This window comes from Lactuca virosa, chromosome 4 (assembly GCF_052849685.1).
Source record: "Lactuca virosa cultivar CGN04683 chromosome 4, Lactuca_virosa_CGN04683_v6, whole genome shotgun sequence".
Classification (NCBI taxonomy): domain Eukaryota; kingdom Viridiplantae; phylum Streptophyta; class Magnoliopsida; order Asterales; family Asteraceae; genus Lactuca; species Lactuca virosa.
Window position 1 is genome coordinate 491,815,314 of NC_136429.1, and position 20,888 is coordinate 491,836,201.

General features: G+C 37.4%; 1 protein-coding gene and 2 long non-coding RNA genes across 3 annotated transcripts; all 3 read left to right on the forward strand.

Moving 5' to 3' along the window:
- Positions 1-13,317: 13,317 nt before the first annotated feature.
- On the forward strand, positions 13,318-13,982 carry LOC145169385 (uncharacterized). The gene is made up of 2 exons (XR_013742460.1): positions 13,318-13,412; positions 13,825-13,982. It is a non-coding gene; the product is annotated as an uncharacterized LOC145169385 (long non-coding RNA).
- A 997-nt stretch (positions 13,983-14,979) lies between these two features.
- On the forward strand, positions 14,980-16,887 carry LOC145106942 (uncharacterized). Its single transcript, XM_079043856.1, has one exon. The coding sequence runs from the start codon at positions 14,980-14,982 to the stop codon at positions 16,885-16,887; it is 1,908 nt and encodes a 635-aa protein (XP_078899982.1).
- A 1,381-nt stretch (positions 16,888-18,268) lies between these two features.
- LOC145169386 (uncharacterized) lies at positions 18,269-18,933 on the forward strand. Its single transcript, XR_013742461.1, has 2 exons — positions 18,269-18,363; positions 18,776-18,933. It is a non-coding gene; the product is annotated as an uncharacterized LOC145169386 (long non-coding RNA).
- The last annotated feature ends 1,955 nt before the right edge of the window (positions 18,934-20,888 follow it).

Genomic DNA, 20,888 nt, shown 5'->3' on the forward strand with positions numbered 1-20,888 from the left:
TTAAGGCGAAGGGTGAGCATATGGGTCGTGAGTAACGGAAACGAAAGAAACAAAAAGGTCGGCAGTTTCCCTAATCGTATGAGTGAAATTGATTAAAGATCAATTTACAATTTTGGTCCCCAATAACTTCTCCAATTTCATTAAAATCCCCACCTCTTATATTCATTTCATTTAAAGTTTCTATGATTAACTATTCACCCCCTAGACTTATATATTCACTTAACTTATTACCTTAATTAAATTTTAAAGTTAATTAAACACATTTTATACATTTTGATAATTAGTTAAATCCTATAATTAATTTAAATCTCAATTAGTTACTACGGGATTTTATCCTTTTATACCGAATGTATAACATTCTTGTCACTACCTTGCTTATAGATTCATCAATTGAATTCAAATTTACATCAATGGTCCTTGAACTTTGATATCTATTCCAATGGTAACCCTAACCATATTAAATACGACTTTCTTTTTTTGTACAATGGTTTAATTAGATTAAATATAAAATAAAAAACTCACTTTCAATCATTTTCAATTATTAATAAATTTTGGATAACCATTCAAAATATTAATTAAATCTTTTAAATCATAAATAATATCTTTTTTCATGTTATATATATTAAGCATATATTCCTACACGAAATAAACGCACAACTTATTCCTATATATAACGGAAGACTAACATCGTTAAAAGGGAGATTTTTGGGTCGTTACAGTACGTATCAGTGCACCCTGTATAGGGACTGATTTTGCAATAATTTGTTATTTTTAGCTAGAAATGAAAATACCTTGAAACGGATGTTACAACTCTCCCCCACTTGAATCAGACTTCATCCTCAAAGTCCACCTCTCCAAATAACTCTGGATAATGCTCCCTCATCTCCTCCTCTGGCTCCCAAGTCTACTGTGAGCCTTTCCAATACTGCCATTGCACCTTCACTAAACCCACCTCCTTGTTTCGCAGAGTCTTTGTCTTCCTATCAAGGATCGCCACCGGTCTCTCTATGTAGTTCAGGCGCTCATCCACCTAAATATCCTCCAATAGCACCACTACTGAGTCATCAACCAAACACTTCCGTAGCTGAGAGACATGAAAAGTGCTATAAATATGGCTGAGCTCCTCAGGTAGCTCCAAACGATATGCAACCTCTCCCACTTGTCCAATAACCATGAACAGACGAATATATTTGGGCCCAGCTTCCCCCGCTTCCTGAACCGAATGACACCTTTCCAGGTGACACCTTTAGGAGTACTCTCCAACCGACGCTTATCAACATAACTCTCATGTCGTCTCTGCATGGTCTGTAATTTCCCGTGCACCCAATGTATTAACTCAGTAGTCCGGAACACCACCTCCGTGCTACCTATAACTTGCTGACCAACCTCACCCCCAGCAAATCAAAGTCTGACACTTTCTCCCATAGACAAGGTTTTAGAACTCGTTACTCGGTACCTGTTCGGCCGACTACCGAGTAGCGAGTACTCGAGAGTACTCGGATTTGGAAATTCATGTAGAAATATTTATAGGGAAATTTTATATGTCAAAATCATAAGATAAAATCATAAGTTGATTAAAATATATAACAAAATTAGATACATGTGAATAAACAAAAACTGAAAAACATATAATGGTCTCACTTCGTGAATAATTACTGAAAATTTGAGATATATATGTAGTAATTATTGGGTTTTGAACATTCTAACACTCCTAAGGTGTACATGCAACCCTAAATACCTTGGATCTATGTTTTCTCTATTATACATGCAAATACGAACTTTCCAAGGTATTACCCTAACTAGCATACAATCATATGTAGTAGGATAACAAAACTAGATAGAATACATACCTCTTTGTTGTAGCTTGATTCCACGAAGCTTAAGAGCCTAGTGCCCCAAGTGTGACACCTCAAATGGTTCACACAACATCATGAACATCTTGGAATAACCATGAGAATAGATACATGTACTCTAGAAATCGGCTTGCCCTCTTGTGTATACACTAGTGCCAATTTCACCAACTAATGGGGTCTTTATATAGTGTGCACATTAGGGTTACACCATGTAACCCATGACTTTACCCATTCCTTATGCTCCATGTGTTTTAACCTCCATGGAGTATTCATGGCTCACCACATGGGTTAAACCCAACATAAAGAATCATGGATCATAAGCCCATATATATAAGAATGAATTATTTACACAATCAATCCCCATATATTTAATTAGTCTCTTTTGATCACTAAATTAATTCCAAATTAATTCTTGATCAATTCTAATTAAATAATATGATTTCATATTAATATATTAGAACTTATAATATATTAATATGTCACATATATCCTCTACTCACAAAAGGTCTATCCAAATGTTTCGATGCCATGCAACCTAAATGGACCATGTCGGGTCGGGTCAAGTATATACCAATTATAGTTATGGACTTAGACACTAATCCAACAGTCTCCTACTTGGATAAGTCTAATAACTATTATTGCAAGTATGACTCCAACCTGACCAACAATTGTAGCTCTTAAAAGCCGTTGTCGAACTCTGAACAAATCAATGACGCGTCCATTAGATAAGGGATCATATATTCCTCCATTCTAGATATCATATGGACCGAGACATGGATTATAATCATTCTCTCTGTCCATTTGTTGTTTCCCGATTTCGGATTTATGACGACCGACTAATTGAACAAATCAAATCAGTCCAAGCTTGGCCAAGCACTTAGGGTGTCATCACTAAATCATCGAGGGGGCCACAAATATCGCTTTTATCCCTTTAAGGGTAAAAGGAATGGATAAACTTTGACTAATATGCTTGTACTAACTACTTGTTGAATCATACACAAAGGCACGTTTTATAACATTGAGTTACCAATGCGTTTTCGTGCAATCAATGTATAACCAACTCATATCTCTAGGTTTGAAGAATATAAGATATTATCGTCTCATGATCACTCGTGATAAAATCCATGAAGTGATTCAAATGAGCGTGAGTTTAATCCAATACTCAGAACTTATGAGCACTCATGAATGTTGTAGCAACTTTTGCTATGTCCAACACCTTAGACATATACAAGCTAACTTCATGACAGTCTTGCCTTAATACCTACTTCCAACATATTATCGACTGTGGATGGTTTGAATAACTTAGTCATTCGGGAAAAATGACCTAGTTATTCTGGAAGTCAAAACATGCAAAGTGAAACACAAGAATAATACTAATCCTACATGGCCCCAACACTTTGAGAGTAAATAAAACACCTTTTATCTAAGCACCATATTGATTACTCATTATTCAATGTTTCGATTCATCAACTTAATACTTGAATTAAAACAATAGTCATGCCATGCTCCAAGCATGCACACTATGTTTGTCCAAACAATTGGTATGCCATACTCCAAGTATACACACTATATTTGTCTATGATCCTTACTTTGTGAAGCAGATCGATCGACGATATTTCAATGATGCTCATTTCACAATCCCAATCCTTATTGTAAATGTAAGAATACTAAACTCTTGCCATTTACTATAATCTGTTAGATTCTAAACATATATGCAATGATCCCCTTGTAATGACTATGCCTAAGTCACAAAGACTTGGCAACAAACATTACAAAGTATTCCAATGGAGTGATTCCATGGAAACAAAGTCTCACATTCAAAGTACATTCCTTTGAACACCCTTCTTTTCATTAAATTTTCTAACCTCACACAGATTCAAAGAATAACTTCCACCTAGGGAAACATTTCCATATTCCCATTTTGACTATCACTTGTGAACAAGAGTTGCCTCTTTTCAGAGTATGTCAATATGGTCCTTTCCAAAGTTTAACACTATACTTCCAACTGTCCATGAGCAACCAATCTTTGGTAAACTTTAGATTATCCTCGACAATTGCTTAATCATTTTAGTCATATCCACTTCTAAAACTTTTCCCTCTTAATGCCCCAGGCATTTGAAAATTTTACAATGGATGAATATTATAACACATATAATCGAACCTATACCCGAAGCATATGGGACACAGTTTACATACTATATATTTTTTTTATTTGCCATGTTCTCACAATTAGAACTATGAAGAGGGATGCCGTAATCATAATCGAGTTTTAAGAACGCAACATATATAGAATTTCCTTATGTTGAACCATTCCAACATAACATTCATATATGGACTTGGCTAAAGTTGATTAAAATCTCAATCTAAGCTTGTAGATGTCACACCCCCGAAACCAGACAGCGGAAACATCCGAGGGCTCGCGTGACTTAAATTGAATATCGTCACAATGAATATACATGAATCATAACATAAACATCACCATGCATCAATACATTACAACTGATATTGTTCACATCCAATACTTTGTTTTAAACATTACACATCCATAACATAAATTGTTTGAGAGATTTCAAAAAAAAACATAATATCCTAACATTACTTGATATTACCCTTCCGCTTACCTGTTACCTGAGAATACAAGTTATTTTAGAAAAACATCAACATATGATATGTTGGTGAATTCATAAGCAATGTTGTGATAAAAATGATTTGTGTAGTTTGTAAAAGAAAGACCCAGAAAATCCGATATTTTCTGAAAAGGTCAATAGTTTGTCAAAGTGTGAAGATCCATAAGTTGATGCATGAATGATTTCAAAACGTGTATATAAAAGGGAGTTTTGTATTATAGTTATAGAAATTACAAGCGAGTGGTGTTGATTTCCTCGAAAAATCCGATGTTTTCTGATAAAGCGAGATATACTTGTTTACGAATTGCTATACCGCCACAACGAATGATTTTTGATTACTCTTCCTTGATTACTCGGGTGGTGTTGGATTAATTACTGGTTGTGGGTCGTTATAATCATACATTGATAATGACTAGTTATAACTACAGACTACGAACGATCCTTAGAGGTGTCGCCCGTTATTACTCACTTAATCCAAACAACCTTGATTACTATTGATTATCAACCTGAATCTGTTTACTTTGATTACTCATAAGCCTAGCAAACGAGGAGGAGAGGAGTACAAGTCATGCTACTTCCATGAGTTATTTTTTTAGGCTGTTGGGTATGCGAAGGACACGTTGGCCTATTTCACATTTGATTACTTTGACCTTATTAGCAATGCTAATGGGCCACTAAGGCCCAATAGCACTTAAAAGCCATTGAGGGTCCCTTTAATATGGATTTGGGTCATAAAAGCCCCAATAACATATATTATCGTTATCCCTTGGGCCCAAAGATCATGTTAATGGATTTCAAAGGTCCAACAAGCATGATTGAAACCTTCAAGCCCAAAATTTTGGAATGTTTACTTGTCTTAGGTATTGTATAATTGTTGGAAGGTTTGATTGAACGATTTGTTATTTTCATATCGACTCGAGACCGATCGATTTGTTTATAATGATAATAGGTGTTATACGTGTATTCATCTTTCAATTTTTGTAAGTCGTAGTTTAGTATTTTTGACTCAGTATTCTAGAAATAAATTAATAGACTTAAGAATATCGGTTTGATCTTTTCAGCCCTTCTTTTAATAAAAACGACAATTTTAGTCCCTTATATAAAAAAAAGACATTTTTGACCTTAAACTCTTTTCTTGACACTTTTGAGTCATAGACTTGTTCAAATGATGTTTTTAGCTCAAAATTTATTCTTTGGCAGTTTCAGCCCTTCCAGAAAAGTGTTTTTCGGTTTAAAACCCAAACTTTTGCAACTTTTACAATTTTGGCCCAAAATCCAAAAAACCTTACATTTTTTTATCCTTTTTGGAAAAGAAAGACATTTTTAATCCTTGAAATAGTTTTGTTTAACTTTTTATCCCCTGTTTTGAAGAAATTACCGTTTCAGCCCTTTTAAATTCATGATTTTCGCAACTTTGGGCTTGTTGGGCCGAAAAGCCCAAAAATTAGCCCATTAAGCTAATATTTACATTTCAAGTCCTTTGAAGAGCATAATATTCATGAAAAATTTTCTTGTAACTTTTTTGACTCCTTTGACCCTTAAGAAATCCGTAAATGACAATTTTTGACCCAACTTTTGTTTATTTGACAATTTAAGCTCAAAAATGGGTTTTATGTTGAAATATGTTTATCACAATCTTATAAGTTAATATCCTTGACTTGTTTTGTGTAATATAACTTAGATCATGTTTGTTTTCCTTCTTATGACATAGATCTCAAGATTTCTTCCCTTTTGGTTACATATTCATCACAAAAACACATAAATCACACATACATGCATAAAATCATACATAGCATACACATACACATAGATCTACACATTTTCTTGTATTCTCCCCCATAAAACATATAAAAACTGAAAAAGAGAGGGGTATGAACTCACCTTTGCTTGTTGTTTTTGATTTAGAAGGAAGAAATGAAGAAAATTTGGTCCTAGCAAGCCTTCTTGGAAGATCTCGAACTTAGAGGTTTCTAAGATGATGATCATGAGTTTAGATGAGTTAAGGAGAGATTTTTGATAAAACAAAGAATCTAGATCATGGATCCAAGCATGAACTTACCAAAGATGATGATTTTTGTGGAATAACCTCCTTGGAATGCTTCCAATTCTCGAAAATTTGATGGAGAAAGAAGAGAGTTCTTATGTGTTTAAGAGAGATTTTTGAGAGTGTGTGTGTGTTTGAGTTGGTTTCGGCCGAGAGAAAAAGAGAGAGGAGAAAGAGTGAGAGTTGAAGGATGTGCATGGGAACATGAGATGAGTGCATGGAAGTCCAAAAGATAATAAAGAGTTGGCAAGTGGAAAGTCAACTCTCCCCCCTCATTTGTGTAGTTGGGCCGAGAAGAGGAGAAGAAGAAAAAGAAATTGGGCCTTTTTGTGCTTAAGTCCATTTTATGGCCCAATTAGGTGATTTTTGGCCCAATTGATCTTGTGAGAGGGTTCACGGCCCAAAACAAATCAATGAATGATTTTTATGGTCCATTAGGGCTAATTAGATTTGTTATGGCCCAATAGGGCCCATTAAAGATAACCTAGTTCATTTTAGGCTTATAAGGCCCAAAATATTATGGTTCATGTATATGGTTCCAATTAGGGCCCATTTAAGAGTTCTAAGCCAAAAATAATCAAATTGGAAACTTTTTGGTCCATTAGGCCCAATAAGAAAATCCTAGTCCAAAATGGACTTAAACCGGGATTTCTAGGGTTTCCAAATCTTTGTTGAGTAGTTGTAGTGCTTGTATAAGGTGTTTGATGGAAGTTTTGTTGTTATTGAATAAGCATCATACATGCTTTCACATTTTTGGTTTACAAATGTTATCATTGTTGTTGTTACAAGGTGTCAAAATTCCTAGTTGTGACATCATTCCCCCGTTAGAGGGAATTTCGTCCCGAATTTCTTTTGAAAGCTAGATTTGAGAATGCGAGAATAGGTGAGGGTACTTCTGCTTCATTTGGTCTTCACGTTCCCATGTGAATTCCGGTCCGCGTCTCGCGTTCCATCGAACTTTCACAATCGGGATGCGACTTTGCTTAGTATGCTTCACCTCTTTGTCCATGATTTCGAGTGGTTCCTCGATGAACAAGAGATTCTCGTTGATTTCGATTTCTTCTAACGGAATGACGAGAGTCTCGTCGGATAAGCACTTTTTTAAATTTGAAACGTGGAACACGGGGTGAACACTGCTGAGCTCAGCGAGTAGCTGCAGTCTATAAGCCACTGGACCGATTCGGGCAAGAATCTCGAAGGGTCCAATGTATCGAGGGTTTAGCTTTCCCCGTTTCCCAAAACAAATCACCCCTTTCCAAGGAGAGACCTTTAGTAATACTCTATCCCCGACTCTAAATTCCAAGGGCTTTCGCCGCTTATCGATGTAGCTCTTTTGTCTGTCTCGTGATGATTGCAGTCGGGCTCTGATTTGAATTATCTTCTCGGTCGTCTCGCGTATGATTTCTGTTCCCGTTAGTGCATTGTCTGATGTTTGTCCTTTTGCTAACTGAGTGTCCCCTACCTCTGCCCAACACAACGGTGATCTACATTTACGCCCATACAATGCCTCGAAAGGAGCGACTTTGATGCTCGATTGATAACTGTTGTTGTATGAGAATTCGATCAAAGGCAAGTGGGTATGCCACAACTTTCCAAAGTCTATCACACACGAACGAAGCATGTCTTCAAGGGTTTGAATGGTTCGTTCGCTTTGACCATCCGTTTGTGGGTGGTAGGCAGTGCTCATGTCAAGTTGTGTTCCCATAGCTTTCTGAAGCGATTGCCAAAAGCGTGAAGTAAAACTACTATCTCTATCTGAGATGATAGATATTGGCACTCCATGGAGTCTCACGATTTCCTTGATATAAATCCTTGTAAGGCGCTCCATTTTGTATGATTCTTTTATTGGCAGGAAATGAGCGGATTTTGTCAACCTATCGACTATTACCCATATGGTGTCCAAACCATCTGTCGACTTGGGTAGTTTGGTCACAAAGTCCACAGTAATCCTTTCCCATTTCCACTCGGGAATCACTGGTTGTTGTAATAATCCAAAGGGCTTCTGATATTCCACCTTTACTTTAGCACATGAGAGGCATTTGCTAACGTAAGTGGCAATCTCTGCCTTCATGTTAGGACACCAATAATGTTGCTTAATATCCAAGTACATTTTATCTGAACCCGGATGGATGGAGTATCGCGTCTTGTGAGCTTCGTTCATGACTACTTCTCTGAATCCCCCAAACTTAGGGACCCAAATGCGGTTAATGAAGTAATATGTTTCGTCTTCCTTCACTTCGAAGTTCTTCTCCATTCCACGCAACGCTTCGCTTGTTTTGTTTTCTGCCTTCATTGCATCGAACTGGGCTGCTCCGATTTGAGAGGTCAGGTGGGATCGAATGATGATGGAGAGAGTCTTCAAACGACGATTCGAGTATTCTTTCCGACTCAAGGCATCATCTACCATGTTTTCCTTGCCTGGGTGGTACTTGATTTCACACTCATAGTCGTTCAGCAGTTCAACCCATCTTCGTTGCCTCATGTTTAACTCCTTTTGGTTCAAGATCTGCTGGAGACTCTTGTGGTCGGTGAAGATGGTGCACTTGGTACCGTAAAGGTAGTGCCTCCAAATCTTCAGGGCGAAGACCACTGCTCCCAGTTCCAGATCATGTGTGGTGTAATTCACCTCATGTGTCTTCAGTTGCCGGGACACGTAAGCTATCACCTTTCCACGCTGCATGAGTACACATCCTAAACCTTGATTCGAGGCATCACAGTAGACTACAAAGTCTTCTGTTCCTTCCGGCAGTGATAGTACCGGTGCACTGCAGAGTGCTTGCTTCAGAGTTCGGAATGCAGCTTCTTGTTTATCCGTCCATTCAAAAGGTACGCCCTTTTGTGTAGGCGAGGTAAGTGGCTTGGCTGTTTTGGAGAAGTTCTGAATGAATCCCCTGTAGTAGCCTGCGAGGCCTAAAAATTGTCGAATTCATGTGGGTGTCGTTGGGATCGCCCATCCTTCAACGGCTTTGACCTTGGAAGGATCCACATGTATCCCTTCCTGACTAACGACATGACCCAAAAAGTTCACACTGCTAAGCCAGAACTCACACTTAGAGAGTTTTGCGTATAACTTTTCGGTTCGCAGGGTTTCCAGGATTTGTCGAAGATGTCGGCCATGTTCTTCTTCGCTTCAGGAATAGACGAGGATATCGTCGATGAATACGATGACAAAGTTGTCAAGGAATGATCGGCAGATTCGATTCATTAAGTCCATGAATGCGGCAGGGGCATTCATTAGACCGAAGGGCATTACGACAAATTCATAATGTCCATAACGAGTTCGGAAAGCGGTTTTAGGAATATCCTCATCCCGGACCTTGAGTTGGTGGTATCCAGATTGCAGATCTATCTTAGAGAAATAACTAGCTCCTTGGAGTTGGTCAAATAGATCGTCAATTCTTGGAAGTGGATAACGGTTTTTGATAGTGAGCTTGTTAAGTTCCCTATAGTCAATACACATCCTAAAGGTACCGTCTTTCTTCTTAACAAAGAGAACCGGAGCTCCCCAAGGTGAGAAGTTGGGTCGGATGAATCCCTTGTCCAAAAGCTCGTTGAGTTGACTGGACAACTCTTGCATCTCCGCATGAGCCAATCTGTAGGGCGATTTGGCGATGGGAGTAGCTCCTGGCACTAGATTAATTCAGAACTCGATTTGTCTTTCTGGGGGTATCCCTGGAAGATCCTCCGGAAAGACATCCGGGAAATCGCAAGCCACAGGGATGTTTCGAATATTGATCTTTTCATTGGACTTCTCCACTATATTAGCTAGAAAAGCTAAGTCCTTCTTTCGTAGATACTTTTGTGCCTTAATTCACGAGATAAGACGAAGGTTCGTGCTGAGTTTGTCTCCGTATATAGTTTGGGTTTCGTGATTTGGGAGGCGAAGGCGAACGGCCTTCTGGTCACACATAATTTCAGGATGGTAGGGGCTTAACCAATCCATGCCGATAATCACACCAAAACTCCTAATGGAAACAGGCATTAAGTTTATTTGAAAGACGTGATGATTTAAGGTCAGGGTACATCCGTTGTAGATTTCCCCAGTGGATTCTGTTTTCCCATTGGCCATTTCCACCGTAAAGGTTTCCTTAAGCTTCTAGGGTTGTTGTTTTAATAAGTGTTTGAATTTATTACTCACAAAACTTCGTTCTGCCCCGGTATCAAATAGGATGCATGCATAAGTGTGGTTTAGGAGAAACGTAACGGTAACAACAGTGGGATCCTGCACCGCTTCTCCCTGACCCATAGCTAGCACTCTTCCTGTTCCTCCATTCCCAGGGTTGTTGATGTTGGGGCAGTTTAGACGGATATGCCCAGTCTTTCCACATCCATAGCAGGTGGGGCTTGATCCTGTGTTATTGCCGCTATTGTTGGTGTTGTTGTTGTTGTTGTTGTTGCGGTTGTTGTTGTTTCCTTGCTGTTGGCTCTGGGGAGGATAGGTCCTGCAATACCTTGTCGTGTGACCCTTCTGATTGCAACTGGTACAATGCATCTCTCTGCATTCGACATTATGATGAAGACTGCACTTGTTGCACTTTGGGAGATTCCCAAAATATTGCTTAGGGGTACTTGGATTAGCTGAGGCTGGAGCATGTAGTGTGGAGGGAACTTGGGTGGTTGCAGCATTGACTGTCACTGTTTGTTGCTTCTTTGTCGACTCTGAGCCTTGTCGCCCCTTTCTCTTGTTGTTCTTTCCCTTCTTGTTGTCACTCTCCTTCTTGCCTTCAATTTCCGCTGGCTTATCACCCTTTTTGTTGTTGTGGTCGTATAGTTTCTTGGCCAATCCCTTGGCACTGTCGAACGTTTCAGGATTTGCAGCTATTATATTTCCTTGAATAGGGGAGGTTAATCCCCAGATGAATCATTCGATTTTCTTTCTTTCTGAAGTGATCATGCCTGGGCACAACAGTGACAGCTCGCTAAACCTTGATATATATATGCATCTATGTCGGAATTTCGGACAGTGAGATTCCACAACTCTTGCTCCATTTTCTGAATTTCGCCTCGTGGGTAGTACTCAGCCATCAACATTTCTTTCAATTCCGTCCAAGGCATAACGTTGGCTACAGGGAGAGTCATGGCCTCTACATGTCCATTCCACCAAGTGAGAGCTTGGTCAACGAATGTGCATGCGGCGAACTTCACTTTCACCTCCTCGGGGCATTCACATATCTCAAATACCGATTCCACTTTTTCCATCCATCTTTTTAGGGTTATCATTCCACCCGTGCCATTAAAGGTTCGTGGCTTGGCGTTGGTGAAGTCCTTGTAAGAGCATGTCTTGGTAGGTCCTTGATTTGTTCCATTGTTCGAACTCACAGCCCCTTGTCCATTGACTCCACCATTGTTCCCTTGATGGATTTGCGCCATGGCTGCAGTAACCGCAGCAGATACAGCTGCTTGGAATGCAGCTGAGTTGACTTCAGGTGGGGTTGGTCCAGGGTTTCCACGGGTTGGTCGTTGGGGCATCTTTCTGTCATGGAACGGAAAGATGTTGAGTGCCTATGATTTTTGTGAGATTGTGGTCCTATGAACTTGGTGTATTGCATGAACTTAAGTAGTTTCACATGTTAACATACAATCATGGATACATAACACATAACAGATAATAACATCACAATAGAACACATAAAATTTTCCATTAATATTATCCTCATTTTGATACATGAAAATTTGCTCTAAAGAGCATACATAAGTGGCGCAAGTTCGGCAGCGTAACGGCTCTATGAGTAGTGTAATCACTTAAACATAGAGTCGATGGTACATAGCATAGATCATATAAGCATAATACTAACGATAGGTAGGACTAGTCCTAGTCATGGCGGGATGTGCCACAGGGTGGTGCTGAAGAAGTGGACGCTCCCTGTAGGCGAGCCACCTGTTGTTCCGCGTCACAGAGGCGAGTCTCCCACCTCACCTGTCTCATGTGGAATTCTTGGATAACCTCTCGCGTCTCCTGCTCTGCACGCTCGACTCTAGTCCGCATCTGGTGCATCTGATCAGCGGTGCTCTGTGCTATGTCACCAGTGTTCCGTAGTCGTCTGACCATGACCGGAAGCACGCGATCAGCTGGTCCTCCCTCCCTCAAGTCGTAGAACTCACGTGACATGCCAAATGGAGGTCGCTGTCCCTACTGTCTGCTCCACCGCCAAAGATCGATACTGTAACGCCCCGTTTTCATTTATAAATAAATAAATAAAGATAAGTATTTATGTCAAAAATGTTTATAAAAGTATCATAAGTTATATATAAATATATAGTAGTAAATTTGATGTTACAAATAATAAAAAATGTGTATAAAAGATTTAATGGTTATATGGTTTAAAAAGTTATAATTACATTTAAATATGAAAGTAAAAATATATTTATTTTTAGCTAAAGTGATCTAAATGAAAGTTGTAGTACTCGGAAATACCTACGCATTAAAAAAAAATACGTCGAAAACGGAGCTCGTATGAAGAAGTTATGAATTTTTGAAGTTTGAACAAAAATCTCGAAATGAAATCCGGCAGCCGACCACCGGCCGGAAAAGTGGCGAGTGGCGGCGCGTGGCGGCGAGTGGCGGCGAGTGGCTGGTGCCATTGGAAATCTGACTCGATTTCCTTCAAGATGGAGTCGGGTCCAATAGTTCTAGGTGCGGTATTGAGTGCCAGAATTAGGCCAAAAGTAAAAGAAATCATAAAAAAATAATAATAATAATGGAGAAATTAGGTCATGAATAAAATAATCAACATTTTTACCTATAAATAGAGAGGTAATTTTCCTTCATTTGGGAAAGAACAACAAGTGTAAATTATAGTCTTGATAATCGAGAAGATAAATCACGAGAGGCTGTTAAGTGAATAAACTCGAGAAAACAAACGTTCGTGTTGCTGTTCTGCGACTAAGGTGAGTTTTACTATTCTATATGTGATACTCATGTATGTAGTTATTATAAAACAAGTTCATGTGAAGATATTATGATAAATAATATTTACCATTATTTACCATTATTTACTATTGACGGTAATTATGTGTAAACATGTTATATGTGTAATTTTTACTGTTGACGGTAAAAATGTTATGCTATATATTATATACTAGTAAATGTTATTACTATGATTATTATATGACATACATGATTAACTACTGTAGTTAAACAGTAGATGTTTCAGGATTACTGTAGTAAAACAGTAAATATTTCAGAATTACTGTAGTAAAACAGTAAATATTTTTATAATGATTATATGCATGTGGTAAAATGTATAGATTGTGAACTCACTAAGCGTTGGCTTATCAGATACTATTAACATTTTTACAGGACCCTCTGGGGTAAACAAGGGGAAGAATCCAGCTTGACTATCGTGGCAACCGCATTACTCTTGAAAATTATGGATAAAAGTCTTCCGCTGTTTATTTCAATAAATCATGTTTTATGTAATAAAGTTTAAACCTGGATTTATTTGTGTTTATTTAAAACTCTTTAAATGTCATTATATTATAAATGAAGTTTTATTAATATTCAAATGGGGACCAAATCAGATATTTTATTACTGTAGTAAATATTTATTTACCGCAGGAAAAAAGAAAAAAAAAAAAAAAAAAAAAAAAAAAAAAAAAAAAAAAAGGTGTTACAAGTTGGTATCAGAGCTTTAGTTTAAGGGATTCAAATATACATCAGTGTGTGTTTGAACTTAAACCGAAGCTCAAAATTTTCAAGAAAAATAAAATTTTGGAAAAAGTGTCAAAATTTTAAAAGAGTAAAGTAATGCGGAACGAGCAGTCAGCCGGTATTCTTCAAAAGGTATAATATAATATATTTTTATAATATATTACATACAAGAAATTTTGATATATATGATATATATGTATATATTTCACATGCTAGAATTGAATAGGATATAGATAAATATCCGTATGATTATGTGTTTACTTAAAATTAGCAAAGAGTAAAGTAAATGCTTTAAAACTATGCATAATTAGAATTACATAGACTTAGAATTTTGACTAAAGCCTTACTGCATGTTCTTGTTTGATTGTTGCTTTAGGGTAAAAAGTTAATTATTTGAATGACTATTTGATTCAGCATTATGTATAGTTATGTATTTATAATACTCTTTGATAATATTAATTGGTTAAAAAGAGTATAATCAGTAAACTCTGTAGACATTATATGTATGTCTACAATATGTGAAATAGAAAATGCGTGTTAAACTAAAATCTGCAATTTGGAAGACTTTGTGATATACCAAAAACAATTATGTATATGTGTGGACGTTAGTATGGGCCCGTACTAACGAAAGCACATGATACATAATTGGGACGGGAGGACCACAAGGAAAACCAGAAAACAGATGGAAGTTTCTTTAGAATAAGGCATAGGATTAATTACTTATATATATATATATATATATATATATATATATATATATATATATATATATATAAAATTTATTATATTATGGTTATAAGAAAGATGGTGGTTACAAGAAATGGAAGTGGAAATGGAAATGGAAGTGGAAATGGAAATGAAGATCAACATGAAGATGTCAATGTTAGGGAGCTAGTTGCGTCTGAAATAAGAGTAGCAATTCAAGAATTTCTCCCAGAGTTATTCGAGCAAGTAAAGACTAATTTGTTAAAAATCATTGATAATAAGATGGCAGCATCTGGTCAACTTAAGAAATGCAAGTATCAGGATTTTGCAGCTACCAAACCACCATTGTTCCATGGAAAGAAGGACCCTCTGGTCAGCATGCACTGGATATCAGAGATAGAGAATGCTTTTCGTACTTGTTTTTGTCAGCCAGAAGCAAAAGTTCGATTTGCAGCAAACCAATTACGAGGAACGGCGAATGATTGGTGGGAGTTAACCATGAAGAAGCTTAAGGAAGCTGAAATAGAGAACATGACTTGGGCAGAATTCAAAATACTCTTTCAAGATGAGTATATTACAGTGGTAGAAATAGATAGAATAACTGAAGAGTTTCTATCTATGGAGCAAACAACGGAATCGGTCAATGAAATCACCGATAAATTTCTGGAAAAATCAATCTTTTGTCAAGAATTTGTGGCCACGAAAAAGATGAAGATGAATCGTTATGTTAAGATACTCAAGCCCAGGATCAGAGAGGTTGTTGTAACCTCTAACTGCAAGACATTCAAAGACATGACAGAAATAGCAAGACTCAAGGAGCTGGATATGGAGACTCATGACAAGAAGAGAAAGCAGGTACACGTTCAAGAACCAAACAAGAAGTTCAAACAAACCAATAACCAAACTGAAGGCAAGAAGAACCATCCCAAGTGTGATAAATGTGGGAAGAATCATCCAGGAGAATGTCGTATGGGAATGGGAGTATGTTTCAAATGTGGAAAAAGTGGGCACATGAGTAGGGATTGTCCAGAAAAGTTGAAAATATGCTACAATTGCAATCAGTATGGGCATATTAAGCCAAATTGTCCTTTGTTGGCTCAAGGTACGGTTCAAACTCCAGCTCCATCTACTCTGAGGATCACTGATGGGAGAACAGGAACAAGAAATGAAGCCCCAAGAGTTCAAGGTAGAGCTTTCCAGCTCACCGTTGAGCAAGCACAAGATGAACCAAACGTAGTTGCAGGTACCTTCCTCATTAATTCAAAACCAGCACTAGTTCTGTTTGATACTGGAGGAAGTCGCTCTTTTGTGTCTTTATCATATAGCAAGAATATAATTGTTAAACTAGAAAAGTTAGATAGAGAATTAGAAGTAGAGATAGCCGATGATAAGACGATAACAGCACATCATGTATATAAAGGTTGTGTATTAGTAATATCCGATGTGAAGTTCAAGATCAACCTCATTCCAATTCCGATGAAAGAAATCAACATCGTTATAGGGATGGACTGGTTAGAAAAGCATCATGCCTTGATCGAATGTAGAAGACATCGAGTCCGAGTTCAAACCCCAAGTAGGGGAGAACTAATCATTCAAGGGGAAGGAAGAAGGAACATGAAATCCATCTGTTCAGCAGCAAGAGTACGGAAGTACATACAGCATGGATGTACTGGATATTTGGTTTATACACTAGATGGTAAACCAGAAAAGAAGACAGTAATTTCCAATGTGCCAGTAGTTCAAGAATATACCGACGTGTTTCGTGAAGATTTACCCGGTATTCCTCCAAAAAGACAAGTAGAGTTTGGGATCGACCTTACTCCCGGAGCAGCACCAATAGCCAAGACACCATATAGACTTGCACCCCCTGAGATGCAAGAACTGTCTGCTCAACTGCAGGAATTGATAAAGAAGGAGTTCATACGTCCAAGTAGTTCTCCATGGGGCGCACCAATACTGTTTGTCAAGAAGAAAGACGAACCATTCAGACACTCGAAGACATGCTGAGAGCTTGTGTGATTGACTTTGGAGGTAGTTGGGATACTTATCTTCCATTAGCAGAATTCTCATATAACAACAGTTATCATGCAAGCATTGGCATGCCTCCTTATGAAATGTTATATGGAAGAAAGTGTAGGACACCTATTTGTTGGGGTGAAGTGGGACAAAGAGTACTCGGTAGTACTGAGATAGTTCAAAAGACAACAGAGAATATTCAGATGGTCAGGGAAAGACTGAAGACAGCTCAAATCCGCCAAAGGAGTTATGCAGATAAGAGACGATCCGACTTAGAATTTCAAGTTGGAGATTTTGTATTACTAAAAGTGTCACCATGGAAGGGAATCATCCGATTCAGGAAAAGAGGAAAATTGGGACCTAGATTCATTGGTCCATATAAAGTTATTGCACGAGTTGGGAAGGTAGCATATCGCTTAGAGCTACCAGAAAAATTAAATCAGATACACAACACATTTCATGTGTCGCAATTAAGAAAGTGTATGGCAGAAGAAACCTATATTGTGCCACTTGACGATATTCAGGTAGATAACAGACTTAACTACATTGAAAAGCCTGTTGCCATTATAGATCGAAAAATAAAGACATTACGCAACAAGGAAATAGTAATTGTTAAAGTACAATGGCAGCACCGACGTGGAACAGAATGGACTTGGGAACCAGAAGATGAAATGAAAAAGAATTATCCCGAGTTCTTTTTATAAGGATTTCGAGGACGAAATCATTCCAAGTAGGGGAGAATTGTAACGCCCCGTTTTCATTTATAAATAAATAAATAAAGATAAGTATTTATGTTAAAAATGTTTATAAAATTATCATAAGTTATATATAAATATATAGTAGTAAATTTGGTGTTACAAATAATCAAAAATGTGTATAAAAGATTTAATGGTTATATGGTTTAAAAAGTTATAATTACATTTAAATATGAAAGTAAAAATATATTTATTTTTAGCTAAAGTGATCTAAATGAAAGTTGTAGTACTCGGAAATACCTACGCATGAAAAAAAAATACGTCGAAAACGGAGCTCGTATAAAGAAGTTATGAATTTTTGAAGTTTGAACAAAAATCTCGAAATGAAATCCGGCAGCCGACCACCGGCCGGAAAAGTGGCGAGTGGCGGCGCGTGGCGGCGAGTGGCGGCTAGTGGCTGGTGCCATTGGAAAGCTGACTCGATTTCCTTCAAGATGGAGTCGGGTCCACTAGTTCTAGGTGCGGTATTGAGTGCCAGAATTAGGCCAAAAGTAAAAGAAATCATAAAAAAAAATAATAATAATGGAGAAATTAGGTCATGAATAAAATAATCAACATTTTTACCTATAAATAGAGAGGTAATTTTCCTTCATTTGGGAAAGAACAACAAGTGTAAATTATAGTCTTGATAATCGAGAAGATAAATCACGAGAGGCTGTTAAGTGAATAAACTCGAGAAAACAAACGTTCGTGTTGCTGTTCTGCGACTAAGGTGAGTTTTACTATTCTATATGTGATACTCATGTATGTAGTTATTATAAAACAAGTTCATGTGAAGATATTATGATAAATAATATTTACCATTATTTACCATTATTTACTATTGACGGTAATTATGTGTAAACATGTTATATGTGTAATTTTTACTGTTGACGGTAAAAATGTTATGCTATATATTATATACTAGTAAATGTTATTACTATGATTATTATATGACATACATGATTAACTACTGTAGTTAAACAGTAGATGTTTCAGGATTACTGTAGTAAAACAGTAAATATTTCAGAATTACTGTAGTAAAACAGTAAATATTTTTATAATGATTATATGCATGTGGTAAAATGTATAGATTGTGAACTCACTAAGCGTTGGCTTATCAGATACTATTAACATTTTTACAGGACCCTCTGGGGTAAACAAGGGGAAGAATCCAGCTTGACTATCGTGGCAACCGCATTACTCTTGAAAATTATGGATAAAAGTCTTCCGCTGTTTATTTCAATAAATCATGTTTTATGTAATAAAGTTTAAACCTGGATTTATTTGTGTTTATTTAAAACTCTTTAAATGTCATTATATTATAAATGAAGTTTTATTAATATTCAAATGGGGACCAAATCAGATATTTTATTACTGTAGTAAATATTTATTTACCGCAGGAAAAAAGAAAAAAAAAAAAAAAAAAAAAAAAAGGGTGTTACAGAGACCTCAGGGAGGTGTAGGGCCAGTCGGACCCATCCGGTGGGCGGGCACCCTAGTCGGGTAAGGGGGGTTGATGACTTCGGACTCCGTGTCCGAATCACCATCATCGCTAGGTTCCTCCTCGAAGTCCTCTCCGGCTTCCTCTTCTAGGACCTCCACGGGCTCGGCAGGTCCGCCTCCGACTTCCGCCTCAGGTTCCTCTTCAGACCCTTCCTCGGAGTCTTCTTCAGGTTCCTCCTCCAGCTATCCGTTATTTCCCTGATTAGGGAAATACGGATCTCCGGGGTGATGGAAGTCGGCCATACTGTCTGTGAGAGTGTATAAATGTACTAATGTTATTCCTAAGACGTCTTAGTTATTATGTAATTTGAGTTAATGTTCTTTTCTTGGTATTAAGGGTATGTTTTCAAGTTCAGCGACCATCGAGGTTTTCCCGGAGCATGTGATAGTTGTACTTCGGAGAAAATGTAGTTGATCAGGCTACATTCACTCCTTACTACAACCATGAACAGTCCCGACTTAACCGAGATGTCAGTGTTATTTTATTTGATTTGCTATTATGTTCTCTTTCCTACATCACACAAGTAAAGATATTTTATCGTTGTGTTTTATTCGTTTTGTTCAGAGTTGTTTTAGTCCCTCTTTAGTTTATAGTTGCATATCAATGTGTGGTTAGATATGTCAGTTCACTATAAACAGTGCTCTGATACTAACCTGTCACACCCCCGAAACCAGACGGCGGAAACGTCTGAGGGCTCGCGTGACTTAAATTGAATATCGTCACAATGAATATACATGAATCATAACATAAACATCACCATGCATCAATACATTACAACTGATATTGTTCACATCCAGTACATTGTTTTAAACATTACACATCCATAACATAAATTGCTTGAGAGTTTTCAAAAAATAAACATAATATCCTAACATTACTTGATATTACCCTTCCGCTTACCTGTTACATGAGAATACAAGTTATTTTGGAAAAACGTCAACATATGATATGTTGGTGAATTCATAAGCAATGTTGTGATAAGAATGATTTGTGTAGTTTTTAAAAGAAAGACCCAGAAAATCCGATATTTTCTGGAAAGGGAAATAGTTTGTCAAAGTGTGAAGATCCATAAGTTGATGCATGAATGATTTCAAAACGTGTATATAAAAGGGAGTTTTGTATTATAGTTATAGAAATTACAAGCGAGTGGTGTTGATTTCCTCGAAAAACCTGATGTTTTCCGATAACGCGAGATATACTTGTTTACGAATTGCTATACCGCCACAACTAATGATTTTTGATTACTCTTCCTTGATTACTCGGGTGGTGTTGGATTAATTACTGGTTGTGAGTCATTATAATCATGCATTGATAATGACTAGTTATAACTACAGACTACGAACGATCCTTAGAGGTGTCACCCGTTATTACTCACTTAATCCAAACAACCTTGATTACTATTGATTATCAACCTGAATCTGTTTACTTTGATTACTCATAAGCCTAGCAAACGAGGAGGAGAGGAGTACAAGTCCTGCTACTTCAGTGAGTTATTTTTTTAGGTTGTTGGGTATGCGAAGGACACGTTGGCCTATTTCACATTTGATTACTTTGACCTTACTAGCAATGCTAATGGGCCACTAAGGCCCAATAGCACTTAAAAGCCATTGAGGGTCCCTTTAATATTGATTTGGGTCATAGAAGGCCCAATAACATATATTATCGTTATCCCTTGGGCCCAAAGATCATGTTAATGGATTTCAAAGGTCCAACAAGCATGATTGAAACCTTCAAGCCCAAAGTTTTGGAAT